Raw genomic sequence first — 22,819 nt, forward strand, 5'->3', positions numbered from 1 at the left:
ATTTCTTTGTAGAGATTGTAGCTGTATGTTACTATAACTATGTCATACTATTTTGAACATTTACTCAGTTGTGTAGAGATTTATATGAAAATCAAACTGGATCAGCAAAACAAATGGAGCACGGCTCAAAAACGGTAAACAGAGCAGCAAGTTGATGAAAGATACATTCAGCATGGTGAAACAACAGAATAAGCTCCACTTTTAAATAGTCTTTAATGTAGTTTAGAGCATTCTAACTGTGTCCTTCTACACTGAAGGCATTTCTGAGCTCTTTCTCCTAGTCATGGTTTACGTAGAGGTGCAGGACTTTACACTGCAGAGAAAATTGGTATCACAAAGTTCAGAGGGTTCATTTTCTCTTGAAATAAACGCATATATTCTCACCTTGTCTCGTTCCTTCTCCTTCAGTTTGTCCATGGACCTCTTCAGTCCTTCCTCCAGCAGGTCTATCAGCCTCACCGAGTCTCCAGACCGAGTCTTAAACTTCTTTCTGTGCAGAAAAGACCAGAAATCGGGTGAATAAACCACCAAAAACAGACTCCAAACAAGTAAAAGAAATGACGGTGAGATGCAGGTGGTTCGGCCTGACGGATGTCAGACGCCTCAACATCCCCAAACAGAACTTTTCAACACGTGCTGATGTTTCTGTCGCCAGTAATTATCATGACAACACAACTATTACATTACCGTACTCTTGCTCGCCGACGCCTCGGGGCAATACATTCTGCACAATCAAGCAAATCAGCTGAGCATTACAAGCAGAGCACGAGCCAAAAATTTAATAGTGCCCCCTCCTTCCTCTTCCCTGTTTACTTGAAACTATAACAGCTCCCCCCGTGGCTGCGTTAAGCTCTTATTGTCTGGATGAGCGATTATGAAAACAGCATGATAAATTTCTAATGGAGGCTAGTGCAGCTCCGGCATTGTGGGGCCAATTTACACCCCCTCAGGTTACTGTGGGGCGTTTAGCAGCGCTTAGTCATGGCCTCTGTGAAGCGGAACGTCAACCTGAAGTCAGCTCTTCTTCTTTGGACGGATGACTGGGTGAAAAACACAACAGTGTGGCAGACAGAGCTGAAATTATAGAGCGTGTTCACCTGTCAGAACACAGTAATCACTGCTTACTATAACAGGAACAGGAGACACGTCTGCTACACAAACTGTAGCGTAAACGCATTGACTGGGAAACGAAACTGGGATTATGGAGGTAAGAAAATATTTAAAATGTGCCTGCTGAAAAGTCTCCAGTGATTTAAAGTTATGTGACTCACACACAGATGTAGAAGAAGAAGAACTGGGGGAGGAGAAGAAGGAGAGACTGCAGAAGAAGAAGGAAATGTAGAAGAACAAATGAGATGAAGAAAAAGAGGAGGCCAAAGAAAAAGAATCAGATGTAGAAGAAGAGGAGGACAAGGAGACAGGAGAATGATAAAATAGACAATAGAAGAACAAGAAAATGTAGGAGACAGAAGAAGGAAGATGCAGAAGAAGAAGACACCAAAGAAAATGAAGAAGAAAGAGATGAAGAAGGAAAACTGAAAGAGGAGGAAACACCAAAGAAGATGAAAAAGACACCAAAGAAGATGTACCAGACACCAAAGAAGATGTATGAGACACCAAAGAAGAAGACACCAAAGAAGAAGATGAAGACACTATAAAAGATGTAGAAGAAGACACTAAAGAAGAAGATTTAGAAGACATCAAAGAAGAAAATGAAGAAGATGACATCAAAGAAGATGAAGAAAGAGACAAAGAAGACGACGTAGGAGACACCAAGGAAGAAGATAAAGACGACACCAAAGAAGAAGATGTAGAAGAAGGACATACCAAAGAAGATGAAGAAGACAGAAGAAGAAAATATATAATACCATGTGGGACCAAATTGAAGCTTAAAATTGTGATAGTTAATTTTAAAAAATCATTCTACATATCTCACTTAAAAACAATACACCATTGGTACTAAACAAATCTGTCAAAAAATAAAAAATTCAAGAATTCTTCACGCAACTTAGCAGCCAGTTTCTTTCAGCTACAATCAACAGTTATTTTTTTTTAAATCTGAGAATTTTGGTTGAACTGCAGGCAGTGTTTCCAGTGAAAAGAGATTGGGAGTAAAGAAAGCACAGCACTGGATCAATAAAGATCTAAACAGCTGCTGACAGGCTGTCGACAACATGGACTCTTCCTCAAATTGTCAAATCTCTGTTTGACCAGGTGGAGAAAAATTGGTGGAGAAGTGAGCAAAGATGCATCCAGCTGCTGTTATTTCTAAATTCACACTTTTTAATTGGGCTCTTCCCAGTTTGGGCTTCTTTCTAAACCAGAGTTGTTGCTTGCAGAGGCAGAAGCTCTGAACACTCTGGCTTTACTGGTCAGGAGTTAAAAAAAACAAAAAACAAACAGAAACAGCAGGTGTTGTTGTGGAAATGTGTTCTGTTAAATGAACTGTTCACCAAAACAAATTCAAGAAGAGAAAATGTGTCTGCAGAGTTGATCGTGACTCTGGAACTAACATTAAAAATCTGTTGCTAAAAAACATTCTGAAGTTTACTCGATATCTTCGTAGTTCCACCTTAACTCCAAGTTCTGGTCCACGTTTTTATTGGGTCAGATGGAAATAAACTACAAAGCTAAGCGCTGTTGGTCGTCTGCGACTGAAATAACAAGGAGATTATCTGTCGTTTAAATCATCAATACTAGAAGAACAGAAAACCTGGATGTGTTTGACCAACTTTCTTGGATTTGATGCACCACAGAGGAGAACTTTCCATGACCTCAGATACAAAGTTTGGTTTAACAACTTTGGTTTCAGTACATTTCCAGGCTGTTTTGGGTTCAGAGCTGACTCATCTATCATCTTTATCATATTTTTTTGTATATTTTTGCAGGGACCACAAGCATATTAAAGCTAATTTTACCAGAGTTCACTAGCAGCTAATTTACATCTATTGTCTTGGTGCAGTTAAAGACAGAAAAACAACAAAATGCGCAAAATTCCGTCAGTGTGAGATAATAAGAAGACCCTGGTCTGATCTCATGTTGTGCTTCAGAGGATGGACTACCATCCAACAAAGAAAGAGGGCCAGTTGGACATTATAATCTAGACCCTCCAGAAAAACGCGGGCAAAAATCCATGGTTATGCGAATAAATATGCGGGGTTTTTATGCCATTTTATGCGGGGAAATTGCGGAAAGTTGCAAAGTATGCGAATAGTTGTGAAATATGCAAAAATATGCGCGATTCACCTGCCGTCTGGCCGCGGAGGGATGTGTCCTCTAATCAGACACTGGGACTGCTGTGGGTTACTGGCCTGACAGCCTGTGCTTTGGGAGGGGGAGAAGCTCACAGCAGCACCTGCTGCTTGTTGAAAACAGTATCTGCAGAATGATCCGAGTTTTCCTGTCAGTCTCCAAAACGACAGAAAAAGTCGCTAGATTTGTGGCGAGTCGCTTTTGACAAAAAAAAAGTTGCTAGGACGCTTTGGAAAGTCGCAAGATTTAGCGAGAAAGTCGCTAAGTTGACAACACTGGCACCGTGCTCTGCATCAGTTCGTGCTTCTAGTGTGTGTGTGTCTGTGTGTGTGTGTGTGTGTGAACTGATGACGTCAGGCCGGGCGTCACATAAAAACTCACAACTCCATTTATATCGGTTATAGTTTTCTCATTTTATGCGGAAATTGTGAAATCAAGCGGGACCCGCATATTTCTCTTTTTTTTTGTGGAAATGTGAGATTCTTGCGGGAATTATGCACTGTTTTGCGGGGATTATGCGGCCTTTTGGGAAATAATTGACCCCCGCATAATCAGCGGCATTTTGGTGATTAATGCGGGAATTCATGCGATCGCATAATCGCATTTTTCTGGAGGGTCTAATAATCAAAATATAACAGTGTTTGTGTAATTCCTCTCACTGCCAGCAGGTAGCGAACTCCTCATCCTGGATGAAAAGCTGAAACTCAAACTGTTTATCTTCTTATGTTATTGCTCTTATTGTCTAAATGGACATTTGTTTTTCTTGTAGAACACTTTGTAACTTTGTTTTCCAAAGGTGCGACACAAATAAATTTATAATTTAGTGCTTCATTGAACTTCACTGCGTAAACTTAGACGATTTTATTGGGGCTTGGTTTTAATTGCAGATTTTTCTGATGTGATTTTCAGCACCTAACTTTGAAAAATCAAAATAATTCATATATCAAAGTGTACTGCTTAATCAGGAATGGTGAGCTGCATCTGTTAGTAGTGATTTGTTGTACGGTTTTACGAAATTCACGAAAAACTGCGCTACAAAACTCTGTTGAAATAAATGGGAAGTCGGCCAGACAGCTTCCAAAATCAGCCATCTTTAGAACACTGTAGCTCTGGCAGATTTTACAGTAAAAGAAAAATTGAAACTTTAAATGGGTGACAAAGCTTTGAATATTACTCTTCTAAATCAGTGTTTTGATATCTTTTGTCGTTTTTACGCAGTCATAGTTGAGCTTGTATGATTTTTTGTAAAATTCCAAATTTTCATGCAGCTACACTGGGTGACACCAAGAGAATTTTTTTGGAAAAAGTGGAGTTAGCCTCATCTCCTCCTCACAATTTCTAAAGTACATGAAGAATTTATACTTCAAAATGTCTATATTTTTGTCCTCTTTCACCCACTGTGAGTCTCACTACTGTAGGACTTGTAGTTTTTTCATAAATCACTTCAGAGCTCAATGTGCGCCAACCAAAACTCATCGACTCCCATTATATCTGAGCTCTAAAACCAGAAACGATGAGTCTCTCTACACTGCCACCAAATCTACATAAAACACAACAAAGACATGAAGTACATCAGATTGTTCAGAACAAGATTGTGCTTCTCACGGTGAAAGAATTATTTCGATACGACTTGTATTTTTTGAGCTGTGATGAAAAATTCTTAGTCTGTTTGCTCTACTCACTGCAACCAACCAGTGACTCAATGAGCCACCAAAAATAGATGAAGGAGATGTAGAAGAAGACACCAAAGAAGATGTAGAAGACACCAAAGAAAAAGATGTAGAAGAAGACACCAAAGAAGATGAAGAGGAAGAAGATATCAAAGAAGAAAATGAACACAACACTAAAGAAGAAGAAGACGCAAAATAAAATGTAGAAGAAGGAGACACCAAAGACGATCTAGAAGAAGGAGACACCAAAGAAGACTCACAGCTGATTGGCTGATCGATACACTTTCAAAGTAAAAGCTTAAAGATGTTAAAAGGTACTGATCAGGTTTTGTAAAACATGCTGGCTTTTCAAAATAAATGTCCTTACACGTTATGGATAATTATAGCAGGACATATTAAAGGGCAAAGCCTGCATTGGAACTCCAACTTTCTTCCGAAGTTTTCTAGTTATTATACAACACACAGTCTGTGTCTGAGAGCTGGTTTACTTTCAGAAAACTGTGTTTTTCAGTGAGTTTCTGAGGCGCTGACAGCCTGGAGCACCGAGCCGGAGCTCTCGACGTGTCGTGAACTCACTTGTCCTCCCCCAGCACCACTCCGAAGCCGGCGTGCTCCACCCGGGTCACCTGGGGGTCGTACCAGCCGAACATTCGACCCGCCGCGTACACCAGCTGCAGGTGAGTTCCCTGGAGGACACGGAGAAACAACAAGAACATTCAATCCAAACGTCATGTTCTTCTCTCCAACAGGACATTTTGCTGATTTCACCACAGCCTGAAACTAAACCCATCAAACTATTTATATCCCACACGTTTCAAGGACTTCGGTGACGTTCAAGACTTTATCTCAACTTCCTGTCACATTTTTCATCAACTCTGAGCTCATGTTATACTGAAACATAAAGTCCTGCATCTCTATGGAAACAGAAGAACCATGAATAGAAGGAGAGAAATGACTTCTGTGCAGCGTGAAAGAGTTAGAATGAAAAAACAAAGAAAAAACTTGAATCACCAGGAGTCAAAATGACAAACGACTGTCCACAGCGGCACCACAAGCCGTAGATATTTGTCCATCATCCACAAACGTTTCTACCCAACTCTCATCACCTGTAGGAAGATTTTAGTCAAAGCTTCCCAGTTGCACCATGAACTGCAGAATATTGTATTTTTGAGGGATCTCATTAGAACGGTGTATTTATGGTAAATCTTTAAGCGAGATACATAGAATTCAGTGATTTTCATCAAATATCACTTTTTTTAACTATTGTTTAGTCAAAGGTGACGTTTTGCTGAAAAAAGTGAAGGTTAGTAATGATTGATGCGTCATTTCTTCAAGTAAATCTGCAAAACAAATTAAATATCTTGGAGTTTTGCAGTGGATTTCAAACAAAACTGAAGGAGAAAGACCCTATTTTTGATGCTTCAATGCATTTTTTTAAAAGCAAAAACTAAATTTAGGACTATAGAAAAGCAGCAGATACTCTGTTTATACTGTTATCTGGTCAGAGGTGAAGTTTTTTGTGAGACGTAGAAACAAAGCATGAAGATTATTGTCACATATGATAGGAAATTAAATATCCTTAAGTTTTGCAATTCATTGCGGAGAAAAAACGCCTGGCTTTTTGAAAGTGTTTAATGCCTTTATCTTAAGAGAAAACTAAATTCAGGACTTCAGACGAGCAGCAAATACAAGATTTACGTCAATAAGTGGTCAAAGGTGTCGGTTTCCTGATAGAAGTGAAGGTTTCTGATGATCAGCTGGTCTTTTATGGAAGTAAATGCACAGATTGTTGTCATGTAAGACTGAAAACTAATCATCTTTTAGTTTTGCACTGATGTAACAACAAAATATGAAATAAATTTTTGTCATTTTGTGTTTCCTTTTTCTCTCGCTTGTGTTTTTTGTCTTATTTTTGTCACTTTGCATTTTGTTTTATTTGTTATTTTATGTATTGTGTTATTTTGTGATTTTGTCTACTTTTTGTTGTTTTGTTTCTTTAGCCATTTTTGTCATTTGTTCATTTTTTGTCATGTTTCTCCTTTTTCCATTTTGTGTCTTGTTTTTATAATATTTTGTCCTGTTTTATTTGTCGTTTTTTGTCTTTTTTGTCTGACTTTTGTCGTTTTGATCATAAGCTATAATGTTACATTGTCCAGTTCCAGATGACTAAATGATTGGTTCCTTTGTGGACACTCTTTGATCTGGAAGTTGTAACGTGGAAATGATAAACTGAGACATATTATTGCTGAAATTGAACGTCTTTTTCTTTAAAAATGTCAGGTTGCTCATAATGTTTTGCAAAAAGATGACTCCTTAAATGTGAGCATTTACAGAATGGACTTTTTGTACAAAAACAAAGGAAACATCTGGAGTCGTGGTTATTTATCGGTTATTATACTCTGATTTTTATGGATCACTTGAGGTCAAATTGGGCTGAAGGCTGAACCTGAACCAGAATGAGTTTGACACCCCTGCTCTGTATCGTTCAGAGTTGGTTGAAAAAAGCTCTGAACTTCCTGTGCAGCTTGTTGACATTCAGGACTAGACTCCTCAGACTTCCAGGTTTCTTCCACCCACCTGCCCGCTGTCCACCACGTAGATGATGATGTCGGCTTTCTCGTCGAAGACTCGCTGCCGCAGAGCCGCCAGGTCCGACGTGTCGTAGGTGTAGCCGCCGTCCGACTTGACGACAGTGAGGGGGATGGAATGACCCGGAACAAAGACGATCTTGCGACCTTCGTCCATCTCCACCAGGCCTGAGAGAGAACAGGAACATGACGAGGTCAGAAGAGGGAATAATGTGGGTATGAAAGGAGGAGAAAACTGCAGGGAACGGATTAGATAACTACAAAAAAATACAGTTTAAGAGAAACCATTTGTGAGGCAATATCGCCTCCTGGTGGCGGCTTCAGGTAACTGCAGGCTGGAAGTCAAAAGTTTATTGAATGTTGGAGATTTTGTTCCAACAGTGGAAGGAAACAAAGATGTCTGTGAATATTTAATGAATATACAGCACACAGTGAGAGTGGTAGGAACATTTAACAGTTCTTTTTTGTTGCAAAAATACTAGAATGAAACATTCAATAACATCAGTCCTAAAGACAAACATCTGATTTATTTATTTCAGACATGCAACAAAATGATAAATGCAAAAGCACATTACATTCTCTCATATCCCACATTATGTACCATCCTAAAAGCCTTTTTTGTAGTATTTTAACTGAATATAATGTAGTATTATAGGTGTTACCTCCCACTGCTGCCCAGTAGGTCAGTAAAAACAGGAAGCAAGAGTCTTTTTGATTCAGAATGTGCTGTCCTTCGTAGAAATGAGACGCTTTTTATTTTTATTTTTAAAAATTGCTGTTAAGTGCTTTAAATTAAGTTTCCAACTGAGTTTACGATCCAGAACGGCACAGAGAAATTTACTCTTTCAATGTTAGTTATCGATTTTTATCTGAACTAAAGTGTATTTTCTGGACATAATGATTGTTAAACATGAAATATCTCACAAAAAACTGAGCTTTAAAGACAGGAAAAATCTAATTACTGTCGTCTGCTAGAAACTCGATTAACCCTCTGAATTCCAAGCAGTTTCTAGGTGCTTTTTTTTTTGGTTTTGTCCCATTTTTTACTAACCGTTTGCTAATTTTTCACTGCAATCTAAAGTCCTGTAGCTCTATGGAAACAGAACAACCATGGACAGAAGCAGAAACAACTCAGAAATGTGTTCTGTGACGACAGAATGACATAAATTATTGTCTTTTGTTGAAATTTAAACGTTTGACTGTTTGAGCCGTGCTGCATTTATTTCATTGATCTAGTTTGATTACTACTTATGTCATATCATCGTCTTTACTGGGCTGAAAATCGCAGAATTTTTTGGCTTTTTTAAAAGATCTCATTAGAACAGACGGTGTATTTTTGGAATGTTTTTTTAAGTGAGACATGTAGAATAAAGTGATTTTGATAATATATCACAATTTTAACCTTGAATTTAGTTAATTTTCCCAACACACAGCAAATGTAAAAACTGTCGAAAAGTTGAAAATCCAACATTTTTTTCAGTTTTTACAGTTTCTGGCTCTGTGTGATTTTGTCATTTTTCTATAAACATAAGATGCCTTTCAACCTTGCCAACAGACATGAGGGAATTTAGAGAGTTAAGGAAATATTTTTAAGAGAATTAAACTACTAAATGAAATATAAACCTGAAAGTTCTCTGAAATGTTGCTGTTGGTCACAGAGGAGTCGGTTGAATTTTTTTATTTTTTGTTGTTTGTTTTTCAGGATCTGGTTTATTTTTAGAGAATTTGAAAAGAGACACAAAGAACAAAGTGATTTGATAAAACAGCCTGGTTTAAGGCTCAGATTTGGTGCATTTCTCTGACAGACCTACGCATCACAAATGAGACGTTCAGGGACCATCAGACAGTTGAAAATCAGACAACTCTCCGTTTTTACAGTTTGTGGCTCTGATTAATGGTGTCCTTTAGATGATTTAAAAAAACAAAACAACTTGTCTTTCAAACCTGCTGACAGCTTTTGGCATCCAGACAGTTACACAAAATAAATTGTTTACTATTACTTTTTGTGAATATAGTTTCCTGTAACACCAGTTGTTTACTTAAACAAAGCAAACAAACAGAGATTCCACACAGAAAAACTGCTCCTTTAGGCCAAATAAACTGCAGTCTCTCAGTATTTTGCATTAAAGACTCAAACTGTCCATATAAAGTCTTTCATGTTCAGATTTTCTACCTCTGCCTTCGATCTCCTTCACCACGTCCGTCATCATCTCCTGGTAGAACGACTCTCCTCTCTCCACGATCGTCACGTCCAGACAGTCGTAAATCTTCTGAAACTCTGGAACAAACAAAAACACACAGAGTCAGATTCGGTTTGATTACTGAGAAAACCGATGCAGACGGGCAGAACACTTAAAAAGAAGCAGCAAATCCAAGGTTTTATTAAAGCAAAAGAAACATTTACAAAGTGCAGAAATGTGCAAAATACACAGTATGAGATGTGCAAAAGAATAATGACTAATGGAATTAAAAAGCTCTGCAGAAATGTTTCAAAATATATTCCATACAAACACAGTTAAATAACAACAGAACCTTTAAATGAGGCGTTTGAGGCTTTTTACGTGGAAAAAAGCAGGAAATGAGGAATTAAAAGCAGAATTTGGGCTTTTTAACCCTTTAAGCTTCAGTCAATTCCAGCCGTTTTCAGTACAAAAAAATCGCTAATATTCTATTTTTAACTAAAAAAAATTACGAAAAATACGGGGAATATTGGACGGGCATCGCGAGGTGCATTTCCTTGAAAACGACCGATTCGGGGATTTTATACCGACTTCAGGACATGTTTTGGACAAAATAGTTTACTGGCTTGTGTCATCTGATGTAAAAGGTTGGATTATGGCCGTTTTTTGTGGAATCTTTTTTTTGTGTGTAATAATAAACCCGGAAATGTGAGTCGCGCTGTGTGCTTTGAAGCCGTGTATAGAGAACGGATGGATGAATATTTGTTTTTGTCGGACAAATGTGTTTTTCTCACCCGCTGTGGTAATCGCATCTGAAAGTGGTTTATACCGGCGGATTCATGAGAATCTAAGCTTTCCATCGGTGTATAGTGTTTGTATAATCGCGTTTGCACCCGTCGGACATTCCTGAAATTCCTATGCAAATTAGTAGGTGTACCGCCGGCGGTACACTGAAGCTTAAAGGGTTAAAAAAGCAAACATTTAAGTAAAAAAGCTTCACTCTGACTCCATTTGTTTCCATTATTTCCACTTCAGGAGTCAGATCTGGAGTTTCAGTTTGCAGTTTTCAGGTGAATCATTCCTTTAATTTTTAAAATATTTCATGTATAAATGATGACTAAAGGCAGCCCACCTTTCCTGGAAACGTCACAGATGAGGTTCCAGGCCTTGATGAAGTCGGGTTCTCTGCTCTGCAGCCGGACGACGCACTGATACGCTCGCTTCTTAAAGTCCTCGTCGTCGTCGAAACGCTTCTTCGACTCCTGAAACAAAAAAGGACCAAGTTAGAAGATGAAGACATGAAATGAAGTTTGAGTTTATTGTATAGAAATAACAGTAAAATCCTAAACGCACACCAAAGGGAAATGGAAATACAACCTCTCACAGACAGAAAACAGCAAAATAATCATCAGATTTACGACTAGAATCTATAAACTAAATATGAAACAGATTTTAGCTGCGATCAAGATTCTGGACGTTAGAATAAATGGAGACGCCACCTGATGACTTTTATAAACAGTTTATTGTTTAGCCTGGTTAAACATGAAGCTGTGACAGAAGTCACCTTGTAGAAGGCCTGCAGGTCGCTGATTGGAGGAGAGACCGTCAGGTAGTCTGGAAACTTGTCCTGCAGGTGAGCGATCAGCATCCCGAACTGAGTGCCCCAATCCCCCACATGGTTCAGCCTGCAAAACAAGCATTCATTCCACCTTAAATCACTTCGTTTTACAGCTACCTCTGCTCAACCAGCTTTACAGCTTAAAACAGAAACATTTATAAAGACGTTTGTGAATTTTAGCTTCATACATCAAATACTTTACGAGATTTGTTTTGTATCAAAATCTGAGTCTGTTGGAACAACAATAACTCAGGAACCGTTTAAGATAAAGACCTGAAATTTTCTCTTTTATTTCTCATCATGTCATTAATTTAGAATCCGTAATACTGGACAAGTACATGAAATGAGCTCTGATTATTTTTAGTTGAAATATGTGGAAAAAATTGAAGCTTTCATGAAACATCCAATATTTGAGCTCATATTAACATCAATCATTGACAATTCTGAAGTAAACTCGTGACATTTTCTGAACTTTGTGATCACTGCATTTCTTATTTTATGTAATTTTCTGAGCAACACATGGCACTAAAATTTTCATTTCAGATTCAGTTTTGTCTTATCTGGAAACCATAACGTGGTATTCACAGAGCACTATTTGGGTGGAATAAACCTTTAAATTAAAAGTATTTTGACATAAAGTAGGATTTGTCTTGAATAAACCTTTAAATCCAGATTTTGTTCATAAAAAAAGAAAATTCTGTTTGGGTGAAATAAACCTGTAAAACTACAAGTAGTATTTGGATGGAATGACCTTTGAGAAGTACTTGGAGTACTTTAGGTCCAAGTACTTACAGGATGAAAGGTCACTCCATACAAAGTACTGTTTGGAATATTAACGGTTTATTCAACAAGTACTCCACACAAAGTACTACCTGACATCCAAATACTAATGGTTTTAAAAGTCCCTCCATCCAAAGTACTACGTATAATATTCAACAAATATTCCACAAATACAAAGTACTAGCTGAGGTCCATATACTTGTAGTTTCAAAGGTCATTCCATCCAAATACTACTTGTGTTTTTAGAGGTTTATTCCACCCAAACAGAATCTGGATTTAAACATTTATTCAAGACAAAATCCTACTTTATGTCCAAGTACTTACAGTTTAAAGGTTTATTCCACTCAAATAGTACCGTACTCTCTGAATACCATGTTATGGTTGTAAGACAAAACTTTATTCATCCCAAAGGAAGTTCTTGTTTCAGATGTTACTCAGAAAATGACTAAACATAAGAAAGGCAGAAAAGACAGAAGAACAACACATTACTGACATGAAACACCTGAAATAAGGTTAGAACAGAACAGTATCATTATTTTACACTGAGGTAATGGAAGTGGAATATTACACACTTTTAAATCTTTATTCCACCTAAAATACTACTTTTGTTCTCTTTACTTTGAGCTGCATTTGGACAAATCATGTTTTTAGGTTAAAGTTGCAGCTTGAGTTGATTTTAGCCAAAATTGAGCAACAAGTCAAAACTGTTTGTTTTCACACTTTGGCAGGTAACTGATGATAAATATGTGGAACTGAAGACATCAGAGCAGTTTGAAATGAATAAAACCTGATCATCGTTCAATATTCAGGCTATAACTGTTGATTTAAATAGTTTATCGTGACCCGTTTAACTCAGGAGGTGAAATGAAAACCACACATCCTGACTGCAGTCACCTGAGAACGTCGTAGCCCAGAAACTCAAACAGGCGACAGATGCTTTCTCCTATGATGGTGGAGCGAAGGTGACCAACGTGCATCTCTTTGGCGATGTTCGGAGACGAAAAGTCCACCACCACCTGAGCAACGAAGCAACAGACATCACCCAGAAATACTACATTTTAAATGAAACACCACTGTTCTGCACCCAGCCAACATGTGCTGTCACCTTTATGGTTCATTGTTTATCACAGTGCAGCAGCTTAAAAAGAGCTTTAGAAAATCCTTTAAAGGATTAAAATAAAAGAAAACCTTTATGGTTTCTGGTAGAATCATGTTTAATTAAAAACAGTAAATGCAGAAAAATAAAATAGTTTTTTAGTCAGAGCTTTTATGCAGATCCTTTTATTGAACTAAATGAAGCTATTTTCAATCAAAAACTGACTTTAATTCTAATATTTAAACTGAAGTGGTTGTCTGTTTTCAGCTCAGCTGCTGTTTTAAATGCGCTTCATAAAAAATGAAACTATTTTATTTTCAGTATTTAAACATGAAACCATGAAGTTTTTCTTTTATTTTCATCTATTAAGGGAGAAAAACTCCTTTCAAGCTGCTGCACTGTAACGAGTAATAAACCACACTTTGATAAATAAAATAATAAAACGTGCACAATAATAAAGTGGTATTATGGAACTTTTTCACTAGTTTATCTGCATTTATTTACTTTAATAACAGTAAGAAAATGTTAGTTTTTCAATCATTTTAAAACATTTTAACACTAAATTATTGATAAATACAAAGAGTTTGAGGAAAACCAGCAGACTGTTTAAAATAACAGAAGCTCCATGTAAATTAGTAATGAATGAATGAATGAATGGATGAATGAGTACTGGACCTTCTTCCTGGACTCCAGCGGTGGAGGCTGGACTCCGTTTACCAACAGGTTGCTCAGCAGTTTGGACACAAACGTTCTCTTCAGGTGGACGTTGATGAAGCCTGAAGAAAGAAAGACATGAAATAAACTGAAAAATAACGTCAGCAAAACTAAACTGATGACTGTGGATCAAATGTTCTCATTAAACTAATCATTAAAAAGACAGTTCAGAGGGACTTTTAGACTTTTAAGTTAAACTTATTTTATCTGCAGTTCAAACAGTCAGAGATTATTGTTTGTTCTTTAAATTAGTAGAAGCAGAAAGTTGCATAAACTGACTTTAAATCTGTTGAACTTCCACCCTGGAAGTAAACCTGATAATAAACTGGGTTAATGGACGAAGTGTAAATCAGAATGAAAGTGAAAACAGCTCAAACACGATGCCATAAACGTCTGAAGAATGAACCGTCCCTGAAAATCAGCTCAACTTTAAACTCTTTTTCTCAACTTTTATCTCATAGTTTGACATAAAACGACTGAAAGTGAAAATAAAAGTCATTAAAAGTTGAAATTATTGACTATTTGATGATTAATTCACCGTTTTTAATCAGATATTAGAGATTCTAGCTGCTCAGGAGGGAATATGTTGCTTTTCTTTGTCATATTTGTTAATACATCAAACAGATTCAGAGTGATGCAGAACAATCAGACTGATCTGGGGCCTCATTTATAAAGCTTGCGTACGCACAAAACAGGGCTACAAAGTGGCGTACGCCACTTTCTACGCAAAGGTTGTGATTTATAAAAACAAACTTGGCGTGAGAATGTGCGCACCGGTGTGCCAACTTTGATGCTTGCTTAAGCACATTTTGGAGACAGAGGGAACGGCAGTGCCGGAGGGTGAAGTGGTGAACTGAAACCAGATTGATCTCATTTGCCCATGATGATGACTGGCTAATAAGCCGACTCAGATTCCCTAGAGCAGTACTCTTGGATCTATGTGCTGAACTGGGCCGTCTTAGACCGATTCACCCGCCGAAACCTTCCCGGTACAGACACAGGAGCTGACGACTCGGGGGTTTCTGGCGACACCGGCTCCTTCCAGCGTTAAGTGGCCGACAGAATATATATGAATATGTATACTCACACGCAAAAGAAACGCAAGTTTCTTTTACCAGATGAAAAATTAAATTTGGTTTCCCAAAACAAAAACGCTCTCTCCAGCTTGCAGACGTCCGATGGCTTGGTTCCTCTCAATTTGGTTTAAGCGTGGCATAGTTAAACAGCAAGTGACATGCCTATGATCTTGAATGAAATTTATACCCACTGAAGGTGTCGATAAATCGTGCATATTCAATTGCACGTGCAAAGTGTGAATCGTGTCCACATCATCAATGCATTGGTGTATTGCAACGATTCGTTTTCCGTTTTCACACCAACCTTACAAAACGCAACAGAAAATATTAAGAACACACCATGTACCACAAAGTACCAAATGCATTTTTGTTTTGGGAAACCAAATTTAATTTTTCATCGGGTAAAAGAAACTTGCGTTTCTTTTGCGTGTGAGTATATGAAGAATATATGCGGTTACATTTGTTGTCTAAATCCTATCTGGGTCTGATATACAGTTACATGATGTCCTTTAGGTCTGATATCACAACCATCCCTCAGCGCAGTAATGCCAGCTGTTTAGGATGACATTATAAACATGACCAGTCAGTACACCAGGTTTCCTTACACTGTGGGTGAACAGGCCAACATTAAACAGCAATTTGCAGCAATGTCCGGTTTCCCAAATGTAATCGGTGTAACTGACTGCACTCGTGTTGCTGTAAGGGCTCCGAGTGAAAATTAATTTCTCTATGTGAACCGAAAAAATGTACATTCAATCAGTGTACAAATTATTTGTACATCGGACATGATCATAACAAATTTAGTGGCAGGGTGGCCTGGGTCACACATGATTCATTCATCCTGATGCACAGCAGTGAAAAGACTGCAGGGGGCGCTGTGTGAAATGCCGTGGATCAGCAGCTTATTTATATACAGATACATTCATGAGTTACTTTGCATTGACCATTCATGGTAAAATGTGGGTGTGTTGTGGGCGGAATGTGAGGTGGATCCACCTGTGCAATCTTCCAGCTGGTGTGTGATTTATCAAGAAATTGCATGCAGCTGTGCTTACACACAGTTTTATAGATCAGGGGCGAAGGGCAGACGCCCATTTCAGATTTCCGTCGTACGCAAACTTTAGTATGGATCCTACACAATGTTTTATAAATGAGGCCCCAGGTCATTTTTAAGGTTTTTTTGATATTTTAAGGAAAAAATATGAATAATTAGAGACAAAAGCTCCCGGATTAATCAACACTAATAAAACTAACTTACTGCAGCTCTTATTTTGCTTTTCTCCTTTAAATGAATAAACTCATGGTTACATCACGATAAACCCCACATTCCTTCTGCAATCCCACAATAAAACACAAAAACAAAACTGTTTCTGAAGCTCAAAAAGCTGGAAACCTGCAGCGTAAACACTAAAAATCACTGTTAAAGCATTTAAACCGGCGGTGTCCAACATGCGGTCCACAGCAGACATTAGCTGCAGATTGTAAACAGTAAAACTATGAATTTAAATCATTTTAGACCATGACGAGTTGTTTTGATCAGAAAGTAAAACAATAGATGGTTCTTTCTTTTCTTATTTTGTGTCTCGTTTTTGTAATATTTTGTTGGTTTTTGGATGTTTTTTGTCTTTTTTGTCTCATGTTTTTGTCTTCTTCTCTATTTTTTTGTCACTGTAACTTTTTGTCAAATTTTTTGTCTTTTTTGTTTTGTGTTTGTCTCATTTTTGGTCATTTTGTGTGTATCTTTGTCATTTTGTGTTTTTATATTTTAATTTCTGTCTGATTTTTTCCGTTGTGTCATGTTTTTGTCGTTTTGTGTTTCTTTTTCCTCGCTTGTATTCTTTGTCTTGTTTTTGTCATTTTCTTTTCCGCTGTATTCGTTGTTTTTTGTCTCACTTTTGTCGTTTGTTCATTTGGTCGCTTTTTTTTGCGTCTCCTTGTAATGTTTTGTCTTGTTCTTGTTGTTTTTTTGGCCTTTTTGTCCGACTTTTGTCATTTTATTTGAGGCTTTTGTCATGTTTTTGTTGTTTGTCCATTTTTTTGTCACTGTATAAGTTTTTTTATTTGCTTTTTGGTTTCGTGTCGTCTCATTTTTGGTGTCATTTTTGTAACATTTTGTCTTCGTTTTGCCGTTTGTCTTTTTTAAGTGACATCCTTTGTGGTTCAGTTGCAGACATCTGTGACTAAATGTTGTGTTCTTTTGTCGACACTCTGATCTGGAAGTTGTCATGTTTAAATGACAAACTGAGGCTGAATGTTGCTGAATTTAAATGTATGTTTCTTCTTAAATGTCAGGTTGTTGATGATGTTTTGCAAAAAGATAATTCCTAAAATGTGAACATTTTTTGCAGTAAAACAAAGGAGACATTTACAGTTGTTTATCTGTTGTTACGTTCTGCTTTTACTGCTCATTTTTTGGATCTAACCTGAACTCAGACCAGTTTGACTCCGCTGCTGCTTTGAAGCATTAAAAACAAACTTTCTTTTTCTCTACCTGGTCCTGCGATCTCAGTTTTCTGGATGAGTTCGTTCTCTGGAAGGTTCTGGACGATTTTCTCTGCGATTTCTCTTGGATTCACTTTCACCCCCTTCGCCTTCAGCATCTGCAGAAAAAAAAAAAAACAGAACATGAAACGGACTTTAATTCTAAATACGGTTTTATATTCTGTAAGCAGCTTTAAAGACAAATCAAAAAGTTAACCTCAGTTAAATCAGTTTTCATCACATTAATACCATCCGTTTTTTCTGCCTGGTTGTATTTAAAGGAAAGTTCAGGAGTTTAGATTTACTTTTATAATTTTAGTTGTTTGTCATAATTAGAAATGAATTTACGCCACAGTCTCTGCAGCTGTAAAAATGAAAGTGAAACTGATGATTTTATGATTATATGAAGAAAGAACACACGATGGTGTCGTTTAGAAAGCTGCAAGCAGATGAAATCATTCATTTTTTTTATTTTATTTCACTGCAAATTTCACACAAAATGAGTTCATAACCTCTTAGGTCATGATCCATAAAATAATAAATAGTTCAAAAGAATCACTTTTCATTATTTCAATTTAGTTATTTGTATTAATTTCTTTTTCAAAATAATTAACTTCGTAGAAAAGCTGTGGAGTATTTACAGAGCAGTGAAAAAAACAAGGAGAGTTTCTGTATTTAAAGTTTGAACAAATGCTTTTATGTGCATGATCAGAAACGGTTTCCTCAGAATTCTCATAACACGGTCTAATAAATGCATTAGGATACAATCCTGTGAAACTATCTGTGAGAAAAGATTAAAATCTTTGATCAAATACAAGAATACAACAGATTAACAGTTTATAAAAGCATGTAAGCTGAAACTTTAGGGGGTAAAACAAATGTTAACGTCTCACATAAACACATATTTGCTAGAATCATTTTTTAAAATAATTTTTACATTTGAAAAATATACATTTTGTTTTAAAACAGAACTAAAATAAATGAATTCTCTGTTGTTCTCTCCACAAGAATCCATTCAAAGTGTCCAAACTCTACTTTGACATTTAAAATTATTTTACGCAGAATTCAATAAACAAAAGTCTGTTTTAGTTTCTAGAGATAACTAAATTAAAACATTTAACTCAAAAAGTTCCATAAATTGAGTTTAAAAATGTTAAAGCAGCAGGAAGAAAATCTGTTAATAAATGGACCAATTAGGCTCATAAAAACAGGAATACCGCATTTTAATTTGTGACATTGACATAAAAAATACAACTTAAAAGAAAAAAATAGATTTTATTACTAAAAAAAAACAAAAAAACCCACAAACTGATATTTAATCAGATGTATGTATCAGTTAAACGAGCTAAAAATCATTTGTGGAGTTAAACTCTTCATAATAAAGACTCCTATGAATGTTTATTCTGGTTCCTGCCGTGTTTTTCTGCCTCTAACCTGAGCCATGGCCATGGCGCTGTTGCACTGGTAGTCTCCAAACTTGGCCTGCTGGTTGGGCGTGACGGCCAGAGGAGGGTTGTCCAGCTCCGGACAGGAAGCCTGGATGGCCCGGCTGAAGATCTGCTGCAGGCGCTGGTTGATGTTCATCATGGATTTATGGGCGGGACTTTTCTCCTCCTGCAGACTCTGAGGACAGAAAACACGTTTAGCGAACAAATAAGGAGAGCCGGAGGAAAACGAGAACTCAGGCTGACGACTGAAGAGGAAGTTCAGAACGATTTACAGGAAAGAGCTGCAGATCATTCTGTGTCATGTCATCGCATTACAGGTGAAAGATTTCCTGATTTTTAAGTCTCAGCTGCTGCATTTCATCAGCCAGGTGAAATATTTAGTTTTTTATTTGTAATATTTTAATTACATCTGCAATATTTCACTTTCAAGCTCAACACTGTTAATGTAACGTACAAGATTTTCTTTTTCAGGTGAAGTATTTCACTTTTCAGGGGAAACGTTTTGTTTTCAGGTGAAATATTTCACTTTCATGTTGAACACGGTCAATGAAATGTGCAAAACTTTGGTTTCCAGCTGAACTATTTCACTTATCAAGTGAAATATTTTAATTTCATGTGTAACACTTCACTTTCATTTGCAATATTTTACCCACATGTGCAGTATTTCACTTGCATGTTCATCAGTGTCTATGTGTAAAATATGTGAACAATTCAGGATTCAGGTGTAATATTTTGCTTTTTTAGGGGAAGTATTTTAGGGTTGTTTTTTTTTTTTTTTGCAATATTTCACTTTCCAGGTGCAAAATGTCGTTTTTCAGTTGAAATATTTCATTTTGAAGGTGTATTATTTTAGTTTAATTTGCCAAACTTTAATTACACGTTCAAATGCGGAAAAATGTGTTTTTTCAGGTCAAATATTTTAGTTACAAATGAAATTCTTCACATCTATGAACAACACTGTCGGTGTGACATGAAATATTACTTTTTTCAGAGGAAACTTTTCATTTTTTTAGGTGCAATACTTCATTTTTCAGGGGAAACATTTTATTTCTTGACTGCAATATTCAGTTTTTCTGGTGCAATATGTTCATTTATTAAGTGCAGTAGTTCATTTTTAGGTGAAATATTTTATTTTCCTTCAGTATAACCGTCATCATTACTTCCTATTGCTCTCTTCTAACCGTATTTCAGCTACTTTCTGGATTTCAATAACGCATCATACTTCTATCTTATTGCTTTTTTATTTTTAGACACCAATTCTTTTTTATCTTATGTCGTTTAGTTGATTTCTAAGAATCTGGCCCAAGAATCTCCTTCAGGACTAATCAGGTTTTATCTTATATGATCTAACATTTGTCTGTAAACAACAGCATTGAAAAAATGAGGAAAAAGTTTGGTTCTATGCTGGAATGGAGTTCATCCTGAAGCTCAACAACAGATTCAGAACAAACCACGTCGGCAGTAATAAAGTTCTAAATAAAAATGAAAGAAAAACTGTAATTCCTGCAGAAAACTTGATCAGAAATGATGCATTTAGTTCCTGAATTCACCATATTTGTGTAAATCTGACTTAACTAAGGCAAAACAAAACATTCATAGCAGAAAAAAACTTTGATTAAAGCTTGGATTTTAAGCTTCTGTTTAACCTTTATAGCTCCAAGTTTACTTTTAATCAGGATTTTATGTGAATTACTTTCATATAAAACCAGAAAACCTCAGTTTTACTTCTCTTTAATAATATCAAAGGTTACATTAAAGGCTGAAGTCACAGTTTTTCTTTCATAAACCAACATTTGAAGTCTGTTTTTCTGTGTGATCATCACTCACCCTCTTCAGGATGTTGAGGCGATATTTCAGCTTAGCGTTTTCCTCCCGGAGCTCGTCCAGTCGTTGGGACGGATTCAGGTTTTGTGGGTTTTTCAGAATCTCGATCTCTGCAGACAAACTCCTGATCTCCCGCTCCTGGAAAATAAAAAGTTCTGCTTCAACTCAGCGACTCTTTAAAGCTGCTTCAACGCAAACATTTACAGTAAATCAATGATTAATACCAGCGTTTACTCATTTATTACCCTCAACCGTTGGCTGTTTGTTATCAAAGACCCAATAAAATGATTTATTGTCTTTTTACAGCAGCTAGAAATGTTCCGTCTACAAAATGAAACCAAATTTACTCTTCAGTTTAAGCTCCTCGCTGCTGAAATCAGAGTAACATAGTTTTACACAAAAGAAAAGCAGAAATGTAGAGACAAATATTATAGGTTTTACCTGTAATTCAGTAAACACGAGTCAGGTTTAGCTTTGAGAAGAAAATCTGTGGCGGTTCTTTAAATATTTAGCACAGAAATGTGGATAAATTGAGTTTGAATGTTGCCGTTTTCCTGCCAGGAGGAAAACTGAAAATAAATCAGGCTGTAAAACGTTTGTGCAAATCAAAATAAAACCGAAAGTAAGTCTATGGCGCAGTGAACACAAACTATTAACCCTCGATGAAGCTCCAGTGAACTTTAAACTCAATCGGTTCAATAAGCTCGATGTTTATGGATTTAATCAACTTATCTTGTAGTTTGACCCCCGCAAACAGACAAATGTTACCAATGAAAGATGCTGAAGGTGAATTACAGCTGATTTTTGTAATCAATTCACCGTTTTTTCACACAAAAATTAAAAATGTTAACAGATTCCGGCTCCTCTGATGAGAAAATGTTGGTTTTATTTGTCATATTTAATAATAAATCAAACATATTTGGATTTTAGACAGTTGGTGATGCAGGACAAGCAGGTTGTGTTTACCTATGTTCATGTGTTTTTGACATTTCCTGAGAAAATGCCACCAAAAGCCATTAAAATAATCAACAATAACATAAAATATAATTTACCTGCATGTATAAATTGCTCTCTGAATGATGAAACCAGCTGTAATTTAGCCTCCAGCATCCCTTAAACCACCACTAGAGGACCCCAAACATCAGTCCAACAAACACTTTCCACACAATCAACATCACAGCTTAAACTTATGTAGTATTACTGGTGTGTAAGTTGAATTATATGCAACTTAATGTTTTCAAACTGTTCTCTGTAAGGAAAAAACACGTACTCTGAACAAGACTCCATTCAAAAATCGTCCAATTTAACACTGTCTTGACTTTTAAAACAATATTATAGCTATAAGGGCAACAATTTACACTAGAAATAACCTATAGAAATGTTCTGGGAGGTTCGGCACAGAAATGAGGCAACAAATAACGACGCAAAGTTGTTTATCAACTATTATTTTAATAAAATAAGCTACATTTAGTGAAAGAAACGTGAGCCGAATTTGACAGCCAGGCCAAACCTTTCTATAAAGACTCTTTATTATCTTCAGTGGGTTGTTACTTTAAATTAAGCGCCAGAATACATTAAATCTGCGGTTTGCTTTACGGGGTTTGGCGCAGGGTTTTTGGGATCCATCTATCCGCCGCTAACACAAGTTTAGCCGCGGAGCTAACGTTAGCTTCCCCGGCAGCTCACCTGCTGCTGCAGCCGGGCTGTGTACTCGGTTACCGGATCTCCCATCTCTGTGAAGCGCTGCGGACAAACTCTGGAGTTGGCTGGAGGCAGAAACTCGTGGCTGATGAAACAAACTGCGGGAGGAGGAAGAAATTCACCACTTTCGGGAACACTTCCGGGTTCGCTGACGTCATGTCTGGCGTCGTCTTCCTCGACGCTGCTTTAACGCGGATCGTTAAAGGAGGCAGCGCGCCACCTGCTGCACTGGAGGAAAAATACAAACTGTATGTGGAAAACCTTATTTAATGGCAAAATCAACAGCTTTCTAATGGACCAGTTGTTGTGTCTGAAAAAAAGTATTGAATTGAATTGAATTGAATTACAAAGGCAACCTTAACTGTTCATAATGCTTGAATACTCCACAAAA

At 36.9% G+C, this 22,819-nt stretch overlaps 1 protein-coding gene across 1 annotated transcript in view; it reads right to left on the reverse strand.

Moving 5' to 3' along the window:
* rars1 (arginyl-tRNA synthetase 1) overlaps positions 1-22,601 on the reverse strand; it is a 36,006-nt gene extending 13,405 nt beyond the window's left edge. Inside the window, exons 1-12 of the mRNA XM_022212676.2 lie at positions 22,414-22,601; positions 20,731-20,865; positions 18,890-19,078; positions 17,466-17,574; positions 13,860-13,960; positions 12,983-13,104; positions 11,255-11,375; positions 10,823-10,952; positions 9,684-9,788; positions 7,500-7,678; positions 5,499-5,608; positions 385-490 (exon numbers count right to left, since the gene is read on the reverse strand). Coding sequence (XP_022068368.2) covers positions 385-490; positions 5,499-5,608; positions 7,500-7,678; positions 9,684-9,788; positions 10,823-10,952; positions 11,255-11,375; positions 12,983-13,104; positions 13,860-13,960; positions 17,466-17,574; positions 18,890-19,078; positions 20,731-20,865; positions 22,414-22,458 — 1,452 coding nt within the window. The 5' untranslated portion in view covers positions 22,459-22,601. The remainder of the gene's footprint in view (positions 1-384; positions 491-5,498; positions 5,609-7,499; positions 7,679-9,683; positions 9,789-10,822; positions 10,953-11,254; positions 11,376-12,982; positions 13,105-13,859; positions 13,961-17,465; positions 17,575-18,889; positions 19,079-20,730; positions 20,866-22,413) is intronic.
* Between the last annotated feature and the right edge of the window lie 218 nt (positions 22,602-22,819).

The sequence above is a fragment of the Acanthochromis polyacanthus genome, chromosome 17, assembly GCF_021347895.1.
Source record: "Acanthochromis polyacanthus isolate Apoly-LR-REF ecotype Palm Island chromosome 17, KAUST_Apoly_ChrSc, whole genome shotgun sequence".
Classification (NCBI taxonomy): domain Eukaryota; kingdom Metazoa; phylum Chordata; class Actinopteri; family Pomacentridae; genus Acanthochromis; species Acanthochromis polyacanthus.